The sequence below is a fragment of the Eurytemora carolleeae genome, unplaced genomic scaffold (genome assembly GCF_000591075.1).
Source record: "Eurytemora carolleeae unplaced genomic scaffold, Eaff_2.0 scaffold253, whole genome shotgun sequence".
In the NCBI taxonomy this organism is placed as follows: Eukaryota; Metazoa; Arthropoda; class Copepoda; order Calanoida; family Temoridae; genus Eurytemora; species Eurytemora carolleeae.
Genome location: NW_019396190.1, coordinates 140,320 through 155,418, shown reverse-complemented (window position 1 = coordinate 155,418; position 15,099 = coordinate 140,320). Strand labels below are relative to the sequence as shown.

Below are 15,099 nucleotides of genomic sequence, written 5' to 3'. Positions count from 1 at the left end.
CTTCATTAACAAAATGTTGTCCAGCTCTAATTGCAACCAACACTCTATAAGGACAATGGTGATTTTTAAGGTTTTTGATTTAAAATAGAAGAAACCGAATGCTGCTCACTCTGCTTAATCTGGGGTGTGGCCTACCTGCAAGATGCTCTCTAACCCGCAGAATTTACAAAATGACCTCTGAACCTCAAAAACCAAGCTCTGAACTTAGCATTCTTGCTTTCTCTGATGATATATAATTCATACTTAAACAGTTAAATATTTAATGTTTTCTGGAATGTACAAACAAACACATCAAGTCCAAAAATTTTATCAAAATAACGAAGTTTTCAGAGTTGTGAAGTTTTGCTTAAATCATACAGCTAGCAGAGAACTAAAAAATTATAAAAATAAATTTTCTCTTTTTAAATGACAGTTATACTGACAATTTTAGAAATTAGTGATATTTAGAAAATCAAAATTGAAAGCCAATTTAATCTAATTAATATTTGAAATTAATACCGAAATTTTGTCTCTAAAACTATTTTGTGTTGCATTATATAAAGAAATATTTTATTATTTTTATTTGGCAATTGGCACGCCACAAAAGTCCATAAAAAAAATCGAAAGGCAGAGACAGGTCTGCACAGTGCACACCTACTTCTCTGGATTCTAAATCATAGTTTCCTTTATCTGTCAACAGTAACAAAAATGAAGGAATAGAAAATCTCCGAAAATCCTTAAAAATCAGTGAAGTGTCGGAGTTCGGATTTACATTTTTTGGCTCTTGGAGACCTATAGACATTATCTAACATATTTTGTGATTTTGACGGGGTAACTTTTCTTCAGGGCTAAACCCCATTTTTGACACCTGTCCCCCCGGCCCCCACCCCCTTACCCCCAAGATCAGTTAAAAGATATATCGATTGGGATTGGGTTCTTGGAGAAATTTATGAGGAAAAAAACCATTTGTTTGGGGCACCCCTGCTTGAAATAAAAATATTTTTTATGCATGAGTATGATGAGACAGAGTGCAGGCCTGAAAAGGGCGTGGTTTAAGAAATGTTCAAACTAGTTACTTAACAATTCAATCTGATGTTGTTTTATATATTAACCCTGAAAGGGACTTTAAGCGTTATTTTAAAGGAACCCTCCATGTAAAGATGACAATGCCTGATCTAAAACCAACAGATAGATGCCAATATCTACTCCCTTCATCCTGCCACCCTTCACACATAACTACAAACATCCCCTATAGCTTGCGTTATAGATTAGTTAGAATTTGTTCTGATCGTTCCACACTTATATCTACTATCCAGAGCTGAAAACTTTAGAATGTGATATCCTTAATCCCGATTTGTTATTTAATCTGAAGATTAAATTCATGAGGACAGCAAGCAATATTTAATCTGGAGATTAAGAAAAAGAGTGGATCAAGCATTAATCCCGATATCCACCATTCTAAAGTTCCCAGCTCAGGTTAGAGGAACTCAAAGATCTTCCTTCTATTATTGACTCTGCTATTGCCCGAGCTCTGTTGATTCCAAGGGCAGAAGTATTAAAAAAAGTAGTGGCAGAAAAAACGGATAGGGTGGTTTTTGTCACAACTTTTCATCCAGCCCTACCTTCTGTATCCAATATTCTAAATAAGGCATGGAAGGTCATGAATAAGGATTCTCATATGAAGGATGTCTTCCCTTCACCTCCTATGATTGCATTTAAACAGGCAAGGAATAGCTCTAATTACGGAATCTGCTCGTGAAAACCAAGCTACCTGAATCTACTCGAGATCGTAGAAAGATTGTAGGATTGAAGAAATTTAGAAAAGCAAACTGAGTTTTTGTTCCTGTAGTTCTGAACACTTAATTGTTGAAAGATTGTAGGAATGAAGAATTGTAGAAAAGCAAACTGTTGTTGATGTCCCTGTAGTTCTGAACACTGTATTGTTGAAAGCTGAGCAACAAAGTAGATGCAAAGTAGATTGTAACTCTGAAAATATTGTATACACTACATTGCATGCAAAAAAGATAACTGCAAACAGCATTAAATTGGTGAAACTGGTCGAAAATTTTAAGGCTGGACTAAAAAAACACATTTGTCTGATATCAGAAAAGAAGACCAGAGTAAACCTGTTGTAGCACACTTCAACCTGCCAGGACATATTATGTCGGACCTGGAGGCTACTATATCGGATAAGTGTAGGGATAAGTCTAGAACCTACAGAATAGTTAGAGAATCTTGGTTCATCCACAAGTTTAAATCTAAAATCTGTGGAATAAACAGAAAAATGTAAAATTATAATTGCCTTTTTTATTGTTTGCTTTTAGATGAATGTTTGGTTATTTTATTTGTTTTGTTTTTTTCCTTTGTTTTGTTTTGTTTTTATTGTCTTAATTTTTTTGCCAATATCAAAATTTTTTTCAAAATTTATTTTTCCTTTTTTATAACCCTGTGATGTTTTTATTTTGATTTAACATAATACCTGCATGTATACCTAGGGTTGTTAATCGTTTTTGTAAACGATCGTTAAACGATCGTTTTTTGTTTCGTTTTCAAAAACGATCGTTTCGTTTCGGAAAAAACGATCGTTTTTAAAAACGACCCGCTCGTTTTGAACTTTTAGAAAACGAATAGTGATCGTTTTTGAAAACGATCGTTTTTATTAAAACGATTTGCGACCGTTTTTTATACGATTGTTTTTAAAAATTTTTATTGATAATAATGTTAACGATCGTTAAAGAAGGGTCGTCGTTAACGATCGTTAAAGAAGGGTCGTCGTTAACGATCGTTAACGAAGGGTTGTCGTTAACGATCGTTAACGAAACGACGAACTTTATCAAAACGGTCGTTTTTGGAAAAAAATTACATGCAACTTTATTGAATGTCGTCTTACATGAAGTTTAACAGTTGTGGGGGAGTTAAAACTCCTTGTTATTTTCTTAAAAACTACTCAATAATAATAATGCCCTTAAGGTCGGTTTTCTCTCATAGTTAACGATCGTTAACGAAGGGGTCGTCGTTAACGATCGTTAACGAAGGTCGTCGTTAACGATCGTTAACGAAGGGTTGTCGTTAACTGTGGGAGGGGGGGGGGGCCTTCCTCCCCCGTCTACAGCGTTCTCAGGGTAAAACTATTAATTTTGTTCAGATGTATTGACATGGTGAATATTTCAGAGAGTCTTTACAATAGATTAGTTTTCAGTATAGTTCCCAAATTCTTTATTCCCTGATTTACCCCTTTGAAAAAAAAAACAGTTTTGCGGTGGAATAAAATTGTAAATACGTGATTCAAGTTCAAGACTCTTATATACAGGGTGTCCCAATAAACATGGAAATTTAGGAACGATTGTAAAACCGTCTTGTAGATCTTTTTTATTTTATTTAGTATAGTGAATTGGTTAATGTTTTGATCGTCACCATGCAAGAATTGTGCACATCCTAATCGGCACTGCATATTTGCATAAAATTCTGACATAATTTTTTTAATTAAAATAGTAAAACATTATAATCTTAAAATAAAACAAAAAATGCAATCAAAACATGTCAATATGAACAGAAGTGAACATATCGATAGTTCCGATGACATTAGTTCAAGTGACTAACCACCAAAATGAATAACTTGTGGATATATTTGAAGTGCAGATTTTCAACAAGGAACAATTTTATGGAATATATAAATAAGAGTTCACTTGTACATGGTTTACCGTTACACATCGTCTAAATCATACTTTATCATTTTTAGGTTGAATAAATGCATACTACAATTTAAAAGATTAAGGTTATAACATGAATGTCGTCTTCTAAAAACCAGTGGCAATTGCCAGGGTTTGCACTACTCTTGCAGGGGGATTGTGCATATTGTTTTACTTTGTTAAGTAAGAAATACACGCCTACGAACCTATTACAATTGGTTCCTTTTAACTGTTTACTTTGCAGAAATGTTGACAATGCGTATGACATTCGTATTTGTACGTATTTTCAGTTTTGGCATACGTAAAGATATGTATTTTCCATACGTATGATATTTTGGTAAAAATACGTATTTTATATCTGTATATGACATGGGTAAAAATGCCTTTGTAAAAAAGCAAAAAATTCAATGAATCTGGAATTTTTAGGGTTTTCCCATACGTAGATTTAGATTTGAAAAAATCATAACATTTCTTAATTTTTGGAATTCATAGGTTTTACCTAAACGTAAAAATACGTAATTCTAAGGCATTTTCAAGTTTTGAAACCAAAATGTTAAGAAGTTGATGACTATAGTTGTGCATGCACATTGTTCCTTCATTTCCATACAACTAATTCAACAAACTTTTAAACTCTAAAAAAATACAATTTTTTAATAAAGAAAAAGCCGAAAAAATACGTAAAAATACGTTAAATAAAAACCTTAAAACTTATATACATATACCTATATAGAGCCTTTAGTATTTTTATGTTTTGGTTTGTAGGTCATGTTTATTTGGGACAACCTGTATACCCGAGAATTACACAAAAGATGGGAGGAGCCCTGCAGAGTGCAGACACAGCGTACAGGGTTTCATTCTTACTAAAGTTCCTATAAAAAAAATAATTGGCTTTTTTCATTTATTTTATGTTTTTCCTCAGAAAAAAAACTAATAAGTAACTTTTATAGTTTGAAACACTTAGAATTTGCTGAAAAAGATAGAATCTGAAAATTCTTAAAGCTCTTTTTTGCAGATAGCTCCCTTCCCCCCCCCCTGCTTAAATTAGTCCCTCTAGTTGAAATCTCCGAAATAGTCCCCTGTCCTGTAGGAGGAGTATATAAAACTACGATAGTGCTTTATGCTACGCTCAGATCTTTACAAAGGCAGGACATGAGAGGATACAATCTTGTAAGAAAGCTCTATATCTATTTATCTATCTTAAGATTTTTTTTAGTGACCAACCTTTAAATTGAAATAGATTTTTAAAAGTGAACTGAAGGATGCTAATAGTTTATCTACTTTCAAATGGTGTATAGTTTTCTGGTGACCACCCTTTATCATTTATGACAAGTCAAAAATAAAAATTGAAACATATTTTAAACGTGAACTAAGTCAAATTTAAAGGTATCAAAACATTTCTTTTTTTTTTATCGATTTATTCTTTTATTCAGTTTTATAAATGACAAGATGATTTATTAACTGTTTCCTTCGTTTTATAATCTTTGACTTTTATAATAATTAATTCTTAGGTTTTCATAATAGCAATAATTGATAAAGAAGCAAAATCGTAATTGGAATTTTAATTAGGGAAATTGATCCAAGAATCCTTATATATCAAAATATGCGTACTGCAAATTATGGGAGAAATCGATATTTTTATAAATTCAGTTCAGCTTAATCTGAATGTTGTGAGTTTATGTATTCCAAAAATTGCAGTACACTTTTTGTATCCTGATGTCCAATAAATCCTATGAGTAAACATTACCTTGTAAAGTTAATGTCGAAAAGAAAACAAATTGATGTGAGACCAATACAACTGTGGAATAGGAAGACGACATTTCAGCAATCTTATGTTTATTCACTACAGTGATAACCAGAAAACTCAAGTTTTTAGACTCGAGTAATAACTTTAACTAGTCCATTGAACATGAGACACAGCAATTGTGAAGCTTAAACAGGAGCTAAGAAAGCTCATAAATTGTAACAACGTCAAATTAACATCGCTATTGCTTTAATGTCGTCTTCCTATTCTACAGTTTTCTGGTTATCACTTTAATTCAAACAAACAGCTTTAAAATTAGTTCTTGAAGTGGAGTGGGTCTGATACACTGCACAATTGCTGTGTACAATGTTTCCCAAAAAACATGGGAATTTAGTGACAAATTCGATATCGTCTTTGTTATAAATTATTATTGTAATACCTAATTTCAAAAGCCATTACATTATTTTGTCTGCTAGAGTTTTTTTTATGAAAAGGGTAGAAGACTGTTATAAAGATGTGTCTCTAATGTCTCCGCAAGCTGAACAGTGAAGACGGACAAGTTTGTATACTGCAATTTTCTTGTTTTACTAAGTACAACCGTATGCAGTCAAAACATAAACAAACAAAATGTGAAAATAGCAGACGAAACTCTTACAGATTACAGCTTTCTCTGTAGGTATCACTCCACTAAATCAAAGAATTATTTAAAAAGACGATATCGAATTCGTCACTGAATTCCCATGTTTATTGGGACACCCTGTACATTGGACTATTTAAGATTTCTTTTCATCACAGTTTTATGAAGTCCACTGTAAGTTTATATTCAACCTAACCTTACTCAGAACCAGCTATGCTAAAAGATGCAACAAGAATTAAAACCCAAAATACTGTTGAATGCTACGCCGACCTACCCAAATAATTGTGTTAAAAGTAAACATATTACCCATAGTCTAATCTGCCCTAAAAATAGTTTACCGCCCTAAAAAATAAGTTATGTATTTATTTGTTTTTCTTGTTAATTTAGTGGTTTTAAACATTTTGATACAGTGATGGGCGATTATATCAATACATTCAAAACGACTTTTTCTTTAAGTTCTGTTTCCGAATTACAATTGTTTACAAGTAATAAGAAAGAAAAGATTTTTTAATTGACAGCTTCTTTTGACTATGTTTATTTGTATCCATGCTGTTTAACAGCTTGATATAAATTAAGATTTAAATCGAAAGTCCTCTTTATTGTAATGATATATACTCGCCTACCATTGTCCTGGACCTATGCAAGCCTTCTTATGGGGTTTTAAGCTTTTTTAAAGAAAATGTTTAAGCTTTACAGAAAGAGATCGGCTAAGTGACATATTTTTACAGAGACTGTATTATGGAGCAAAAATTTCGGATTTATTTGATAACAATGAGACGTTGTTATATTTTTTGTCCGAGTTATTAAATAATTGTGTAAAAACCTTTCTTCTGCGGACAATCTCCTCTGGTGAAATTTGACAAATGATTCTTATCTCTCACTTAGAAATAACCCACCATAAAGACGTCTTATTGTTATCAAATGAATCCTAAAAGTGTTCTCTATAAAACTGCACTCTATGTTTAAATATGCTACCCTGCCGGTCTCCCCGTTTAGACCCTTGCGCGCCACCTTATTTTTGATATAAGGATATAAGTAAAGAATTCCGTTTAGCCATTGCCACTAATTTAAATATGGATCTCTTATTAATTGAATTATGACATTTGAATGGACAAATAGATAGATAGATCTCACCGCCTTTGCAATTCTATTGGTGCTGAGTATTCACCAAGCATGTAAGTGAACTCTGATTGGATCAGAGTCTAATGGATATAACTACTGTTGCGCATGCACCCCTTTCCTAATCATTTTTAGAATGCCTAATATTTGATGATTTCCTGATCTCTCTAGGCATGTTTTGTGTTGCTTGTTGGCAGCTGTTCCTCAGCTTCGCGTGGTCAGGAGGTGGGGGAATCAGCTGATTTGATTGAAGCGGTGACTGAGTCTGAAACTGCAGATTCTACCACTACAGAAGCTGCTGTAGTTATCATCAATCAGATCAATGATATTAATGAAGATGGCAGCTATACCGTAGGTTAGCTTTAGATATATTTACTTCCAATCTATGGTCAATGCATTGCTAATAGATGTCCTATTTTGAAACATAATGATTTCCAGGTTTTGAAGCAGCAGATGGAACATTTAAGATGGAGACTAGAGATACAGAAGGGAATGTAGAGGGTGAGTTTACAATTTAAAAAGGTATGAAAAGGGAACTTTTGAATAAAATATTCTGGAGGGATTAATCTCCCACCACAACTTAATCTGTTATTTATCAAAGCCTATAATTGATCTCTAGATGAGAGTGAGTTGATCTAACAACATTCATTAAAGCATTCGAGATCAGTTAACCGTCTTCTGATGTTCTGGAAGAATATCAATTATCAAGACGTTATGTTTTTACAACCATCTTCTTTCAATAAACTGTTGATTTTTGAAAGAGAAAAATAAAAACCTAACATTGGTTACATATTTATAATTCTAGGAAAATATGGATTTTTGGATGAAAGTGGGAAGATTGTTGTTGTTGAGTATTCCTCCAACAACATTACTGGCTTCACAACAAACAACAGTCCAGCAGAACAGGTACTCTAGAGGAAATGATAATGTTACCAGGAGAACAGGTATTTCACAGGAAATTATAATATTACCAGGAGAACATGTTCTCCAGAGGTAAGGGTAATGTTACCAGGAGAACAGGTACTCCAGAGGTAAGGGAAATGTTACCAGGAGAACAGGTACCACAGTGGTAAGGGTAATTTTACCAGGAGAACAGGTACTCCATAGGTAGGAATAATGTTGCCAGGAGAATAGGCACACCAAAGTAATTGATAATGTTACCAAGAAGAACAGGTACTCCAGAGAAAAAGGGTAATGTTTCCAGGGGAACAGGTACCACAGTGATAAGGATAATGTTACCAGGAGAGCAGGTACTTCAGAGGAAAGGGCAGTGTTACCAGGAGAACAGGTACTCCAGAGGTAAGGGTAATGTTACCAGGAGAACAGGTATCCCAGTGATAAGGGTAATTTTACCAGGAGAACAGGTACTCCATAGGTAGGGATACTGTTGCCAGGAGAATAGGTACACCAAAGTAATTGATAATGTTACCAGAAGAACAGGTACTCCAGAGAAAAAGGGTAATGTTTCCAGGGGAACAGGTACCACAGTGATAAGGATAATGTTACCAGGAGAGCAGGTACTTCAGAGGAAAGGGCAGTGTTACCAGGAGAACAGGTACTCCAGAGGTAAAGGTAATGTTACAATGAGAATAGGTATTTCAGATAGAAGGGTAATGTTACCAGGAGAAAAGGTAATGAAGAGGTTATGCCACCAAGGGAACAGGTACTCCAAAGGAAAGGGTCCTACCAGGGGAACAGGTAAAGTTGTTGTTGTATATATCAATACAATGAATGTAATAAATTCAGTTTGAACATGCATATATAAATTGCATTGTGTATTGTCCATATAACTATATGTGCCCGTTAGTAAATACGTAAATAATGTATTGTGATTAGCCCATTCAATGTTCATAGATATATATAACTTTGTCATATCCATATTGTGATTGCTTAACTACATTATATATATAACAGCGCATAACTTGTAACTACACTGTTAAGGACCCAATTCTAATCTGAACTGAAGATATATACCTTAATTATAGAAACTCTGCTTTCATTGCAGTGTCGAGTAATTGCATCCTCGTTGAAACATACGGACTGAGATTGTACCTCAGTATTTGGTACAGATCAATTAAAAGTTTATTTGATAGCTATGCTTGTGTCCCTGTCCTGTTTGGCATTTAGAGCTTAATTAATAGCTTGTTTGATAGCTACGCTTGTGTCCCTGTGTGACATTAACAGCTAAATAATAAGCTTGTTTGATAGCTACACGTGTGTCCCTGTGTGGCTTTTAGAGCTTGATTAATAGCTAGTGTCCGATTACAACAATAGCTAACGAGATCTCACCCAAAGGTAGTGGCATTGATAGTTCATGGGATTGTAGCTGGTGGATCGTGTCCTGTTTGACTTTGATATCGGACAGTTTGGAACGAAGTTTTAAGAGTACGGCATTTACTACATGAAGACTTCTTTCTATTTAAATTTTGATCACTTTCAAGCTTTCAGACAGCAGAAACGTTTAAACATTTAAACAAAAAGAAGCTGTTGATTAATAGCTTGGCTTTGTTTACTTGTAAACTTGTAATTTGAAAAATGCTTGATGGGAATCAAAGCAACATAAATATAACCCAGGAAACATTTAATCGACTATATGTGACGATGGTGAAGATTTCGGGTAAATAATTCTGGACTTATATGTTTGACATCGGTTTGTCGGAGACTAAATGTTTGCAGAGAAGTAGTTTTCATTGAATTGATTTGACATGATGGAAACGCACAAATAAAAATTCAAGGATGTAATGCAAGGAAAGTTATTTCAGAAGTGTACGCATCGTTTGTACCGCAGTGTACTGTCTCTGGGTGGTAATATATACACAAGAAGGATGTTACAGCCAGACATCATGACATGGGATCCATCTTTCACATAAAAAAATCAATGAAATATTCTGGTCATAGGAAACTATTATGTGAATCATCAAAATTATCAAATTTAATGCTTTTAACCTCCTCGGATACTAAACGAACACTGATGCATCTATTCTTGTTTACAAATTCCGCCCTAAGAGAACTGGTTTCAATATGTACGCAGAGTATACAAGACCGCAATTAACTTTCCTTGCATTACACCCTTGTAAAAATTAAACTCTGATACTCTTTGGTTAGCCTTGTATAGACTGTATATTTTTATTCTGATCAACAATCAGTTAATCCATTTTAGTACAATTCCTTACTTGGACAGCACATGCAATATTTCAATACACCAGACACGTTTCTTATCTAAACAGGAGATTATATAAATAAACAAGCAGTATATCGATCGATTTCAGAACATTTCCCTCAAAGTGTAATTTTTTGCTTCACTTGTTTTTGACTAGATATTTTAAACTGAGACAATTTTTATTCTCGCAAACTTCATAGTTTGAACATAAAAGATCTGCGACATCAGGTTGCAAAGATAAAAGGAATAGACAGCTATAATTTGAGACTAGTGTTTAGTTTCTTTAATTACAATGGCGCATATTGCAATGGGAGTATTGCAGTATTTCTTCACTAATAACTTTTGAACTTCTGATAAATTAATGATCAACTGTTGTTTTTATTTATGTTCAGGGTGTCCCACAAAACATGACAGTAGCAAGACGGCTTGAAAGTTATATTTGAACTTTGAATTTATTTGCGACATTCAGTCGTCAACCTACTTTCACTTGTATCAGTCTTGAAAGGATAATAAATTTTCCTAGTCCTGGCATTTCCAAAATGTGGTCTGTCTTTTTTGTGTGCTGTTAATATTACCCGAGATATTGAAAGCACATAAAAGGCAGACTACATTTTTGAAAAGCCACAACTGGGGGTATTTTGAAATTTTAACGTTAGAATTTTATTTCTAAAATTAGTTTTACCAACAAATGCCGCAAATTATTTCAAATATCTCAGACGACCTTCAATTCGTCTTTTCCAACTGTTATTTTTGTTTGAAGGAACTATCTGAAGTACAAGAGGATCCGGCCTTTGCTCAAGAGCGCGCCCGACACGCAGCTGTTATTCAACATCAGCGCAGGTATAATATTTTAGAAACATTATCTTACAATGGTCTCCGTCAGAGGCGTATTCAGGGGGGGGGGCTATGGGGGCTAAGCCCCCATGGACCAGTGAAATCTAATGATTTCATGGGGGTTTTCAGGCCCCAAAGGGTGCTGAGCCCTCCCCACCCCCCCTGTGATACAGACAGAGACATGTGACCACTATATTGCACTACCATTGGTGGGAGTTCTGGTGACATAATACAGACTTATAAATAATATTAACAATATCCATTAAAAATAAAAGTGAAAATTATAGAATAATAATTGGAGAAAACTTAAGTTACAATTAGGTTTCTCTAGGATATCTACGTTTTCAGATTGGTTGCAAATTTGCTGAATATGATCTGTTCAAACCTACTATTTCCATACAAAATTCTATATATATAAATTTTCTTATAAGTTTGACAATGTTTTATATCAATTTATCAAGACAGGAACATCACATATATTTTTCATGGGTCGCGATCAAGAGCTAAAGTGATTAGCTTTCAGTCTATACCCCCTTTCATTTTTCCTTTACAGTCCCTTTAAGTCTAATGACTCTAGTATGATAGTATCTAATCAGCATCTATCTATATATTTACTATGTTTGTCTGGGTGGGACCTTACATGACCCCAGGAAAGTTTTTTGGATGCTCACTTGCTCAGAATTACAAAAAGTTATCTCCAATAAATTATTTTTTCGTCGCCCTGATAGCCTAGCAGTTGCCCAAGGAAGTTACGTGCACTTGCCGCGTTGTATTACAAGAAGAGAGAGATTAGTATATATTTTAGGGTTAGGTCAGGGCCGAGCGCTGCGGATATGACAGACTTGGGGGCCGAGTGCCGCAGCTAAGACATGCTAGGGGCCGAGTGCCGCGGCTAGAACAGACTCTCTCTCTGTCTTGTAATTCGACGCGGCAAGGGCACGGAACTTCTTTAGGCTCTGCCTTGCCCTTAGTTCTACTTTTTTAGGGTTGTTGAAGAGCAAAGAGAACTGGAGGAGAAGAATAAATTAGCGATACAAAGACAAGCATTCGCTAATCAACAGGGACAAAGGTAAAAACTTAAAACTTTAAAATAACAAAAAAAAAATGAAAATCTGTCTTTTCTATTAAAATAATGTTTGACTATTATATTTCCAATGAAAAGATATTAATCGAGATAACTTTTGAATTAAAACTGTACTCTACTATATTTTATTCTGTTGCTTTTAATATATATTTTTTAACGCTCATTACACGTTATATTTTAAAATTTAAAATAAAATACTGTGGCACTAATTAGGTTACAGAGATCCCAATAAAACTGTGGAAAGGGAAGACGTCAAGTTTATATTTGATTTAATGTAAATATTGTGTATTTTATCTTTCATTTTAATTTTATGGTAAATTTTGTTAGTGAAGTTCTATAATGTTCAATTAGCATTTATATATTGTATAGTTCAATTGGTTCCCAAAATTTACTAAAAAAAGGATATTTCTAGGTTGACCTTTTCAATTTAAAGTATCTAGATTATCTAGAAATAACCGTTGAACGGTTGCATCGGGACAAGAACACAAATATTTCATAAAAAACACTATTATTTTGGCACGATGTTTATAAATCTTTCTATAACAGGCTTGAAACTTCTCTTTAAAGGGAAAATTTCTGTCCAAAACTGTATACCAGAAAACAATGGAATAGGAAAACGAAATTTTAACAATACTTAAGAGTATTTGATGTTACATAGCAAATAGTTTTAATAAAACCACTAATTAAGTGAATTGGGACTGCAGTTTACACCGCACAACTACTATGTCTATAAATGCTCAATGGACTTTTTGAATTTTAAACTTGATCCTACAAGTCTCCTTCAGATTTCAGAGTTTTCTGGTTATCACTGTAGAGACTGTAAAACTTCAAACCAAAGTAATAGTGTCCTCTATAAAGTAGTAATCTCTGTTTATTTCTCTGTCCCATTAAAACTTTTATTTTTGACTGATTTGCATTAGATTTTTACTATAGAACTCGGAGCCATGGTTTAAAATTTTAAGTTTAGAGTATCAATTTGTTAAAGGAAAATTCTAGACAAAGCTTGATTCCCGAGCTAGTCATTTTTTTGCTATAACTAAATTTAATTAAGGCGTCCAGTTTTCAATGCTGCACAGTTCAACCCTCGAGCTCCTCTTGCTGAACAATTTGATCAGAAAACTTTTAACCAGGACTTCCAACAGTTTACTTCCCAACAACAACAGCAGTTTGCTCCCCAACAACAACAGTTTGCTCCCCAACAGCAACAGTTTTCATCCCAACAACAACAGTTTGCTACCCAACAACAACAGTTTTCTCCCCAACAGCAACAGTTTTCATCCCAACAACAACAGTTTGCTACCCAACAACAACAGTTTGCTCCCCAACAGCAGCAGTTTTCACCCCAACCAACCCAGTTTTCGCCCCAACAACAGCAGTTTGCTCCCCAACAACAGTTTGCTCCCCAACAACAGTTTGCTCCTCAACAGCAACAGTTTTCACCCCAACAACAACAGTTTGTTCCCCAACAACAACAACAGTTCACATCTTTACAGCAACAACAAGCAGTTCAATTTAGCTCTGAACCAGCTCCTCTGTTCCAACCTCAGCAACAGTTGTCAGAAGTTCCTATTAATCAGCTGACTGCTGAACAGATTGCTCTGGAAGGGTTCTCTAGAGATGATGATCAAGATGGAGAGATTGATCCTCTTCCGGCTCATCTACTCCAGCAGCAACAACAGTTTCAGCAGCAACCACAACAATTACAGCAACCACAGCAGTTTCAGCAACCACATCAGTTTCAGCAGCAACCACAACAGTTCCTGCAGCAACCACAACAGTTTCAGCAACCACAACAACAGTTCCGAGATCAACAGCAGTTACAAGACCAGACCCAACAACAATTCCAGCAACAGTCGTTCCAAATTCTCCAACAACAACAGCAACAGTTCTTCCAAGAACAACAACAAGCTTTACAACAGCAAGCAGCCCAACCTACACAACAGTTCCGAACTCCCCAGCCTGTTGGACCATTCCCTGTTGGCGAGGAACCAAACCAAGGATCTCCGGAGATATCAGAGGATCAGTTAAACCAGCTCCTCCGTCAGCAGGGATAAGAGGATCAGTTAAACCAGCTCCTGAGCCAGCAAGGATAACTTGATAAGAAGATTAGTTAAGCCAGCTCTTGAACCAGCAGGGATAATTATTATTCTTTTAATCTGGATTTTGAATTAATACTGCTTAAAGGGTGTGTTCATGATTTTGAAAAGAGGGATAAAGGACATATTTATCATAATGAAAGAATGCATTTAAAAATAGAAATCTTATTTTTTTTCGTCTTTGATCTTTAAATTTATTTTGTGACTTTCAGTCGTCAACCTACTTTAAGATTTATGATTCTTGAAACAATGACCTAAAATTCCTCTAAGTCCGAATTTTCCAATCAGTACTTTATGCAAACATATGACGTCTTCTCTTATTCACGGTAAAACACGACCCCTCTCGACGAAACCAAATTATGTGCTGACACCTTGGGGTGAAATATGGTGGACAAACACATTAGAGTACGGAGGCATACAACGTACGTCATAAATACGCCCATTAATTTGGGAAAATTCGGGCTCAGAGCCCGCATCTTGCCATCCGTACTTTTTTCAAACACATGACGTCTCCCCTTACTCATGTTTTAAATACAAAGGAATTGTTTAACAGTGTACTGTCTAAATGCGATCTTCCATGACATTTAATGTCCTACAATAAACTGCAACATGGCGCAACCCCTATATACGAAAACAAATAGAAATACACTGGGAATAAATTTTCAGGGATACTTTTGGTTGACGACTTGGAAAAAATGTTAAATTCTCAAGAAACAGCATCAGATTATCTAGTTTTCGTAAAATAAAACGACAAATACTA

At 34.7% G+C, this 15,099-nt stretch overlaps 1 protein-coding gene across 1 annotated transcript; it reads left to right on the top strand.

Annotated features, from left to right (window-relative positions):
- Positions 1-4,767: 4,767 nt before the first annotated feature.
- LOC111697689 (bromodomain-containing protein DDB_G0280777) lies at positions 4,768-15,099 on the top strand. The gene is made up of 7 exons (XM_023467778.1): positions 4,768-4,835; positions 7,337-7,520; positions 7,604-7,666; positions 7,971-8,071; positions 11,086-11,165; positions 12,145-12,228; positions 13,295-15,099. Exons 1-7 carry the CDS (start codon positions 4,818-4,820, stop codon positions 14,295-14,297), a joined length of 1,533 nt encoding a protein of 510 aa, XP_023323546.1. The 5' UTR covers positions 4,768-4,817; the 3' UTR covers positions 14,298-15,099.

Excerpts from the sequence above, each read along its gene's own strand:
- LOC111697689 (XM_023467778.1), top strand. Across the intron at positions 11,166-12,144 it reads GTTATTCAACATCAGCGCAG|GGTTGTTGAAGAGCAAAGAG; the intron begins GTATAATATTTT and ends CTACTTTTTTAG. Across the intron at positions 12,229-13,294 it reads GCTAATCAACAGGGACAAAG|GCGTCCAGTTTTCAATGCTG; the intron begins GTAAAAACTTAA and ends AATTTAATTAAG.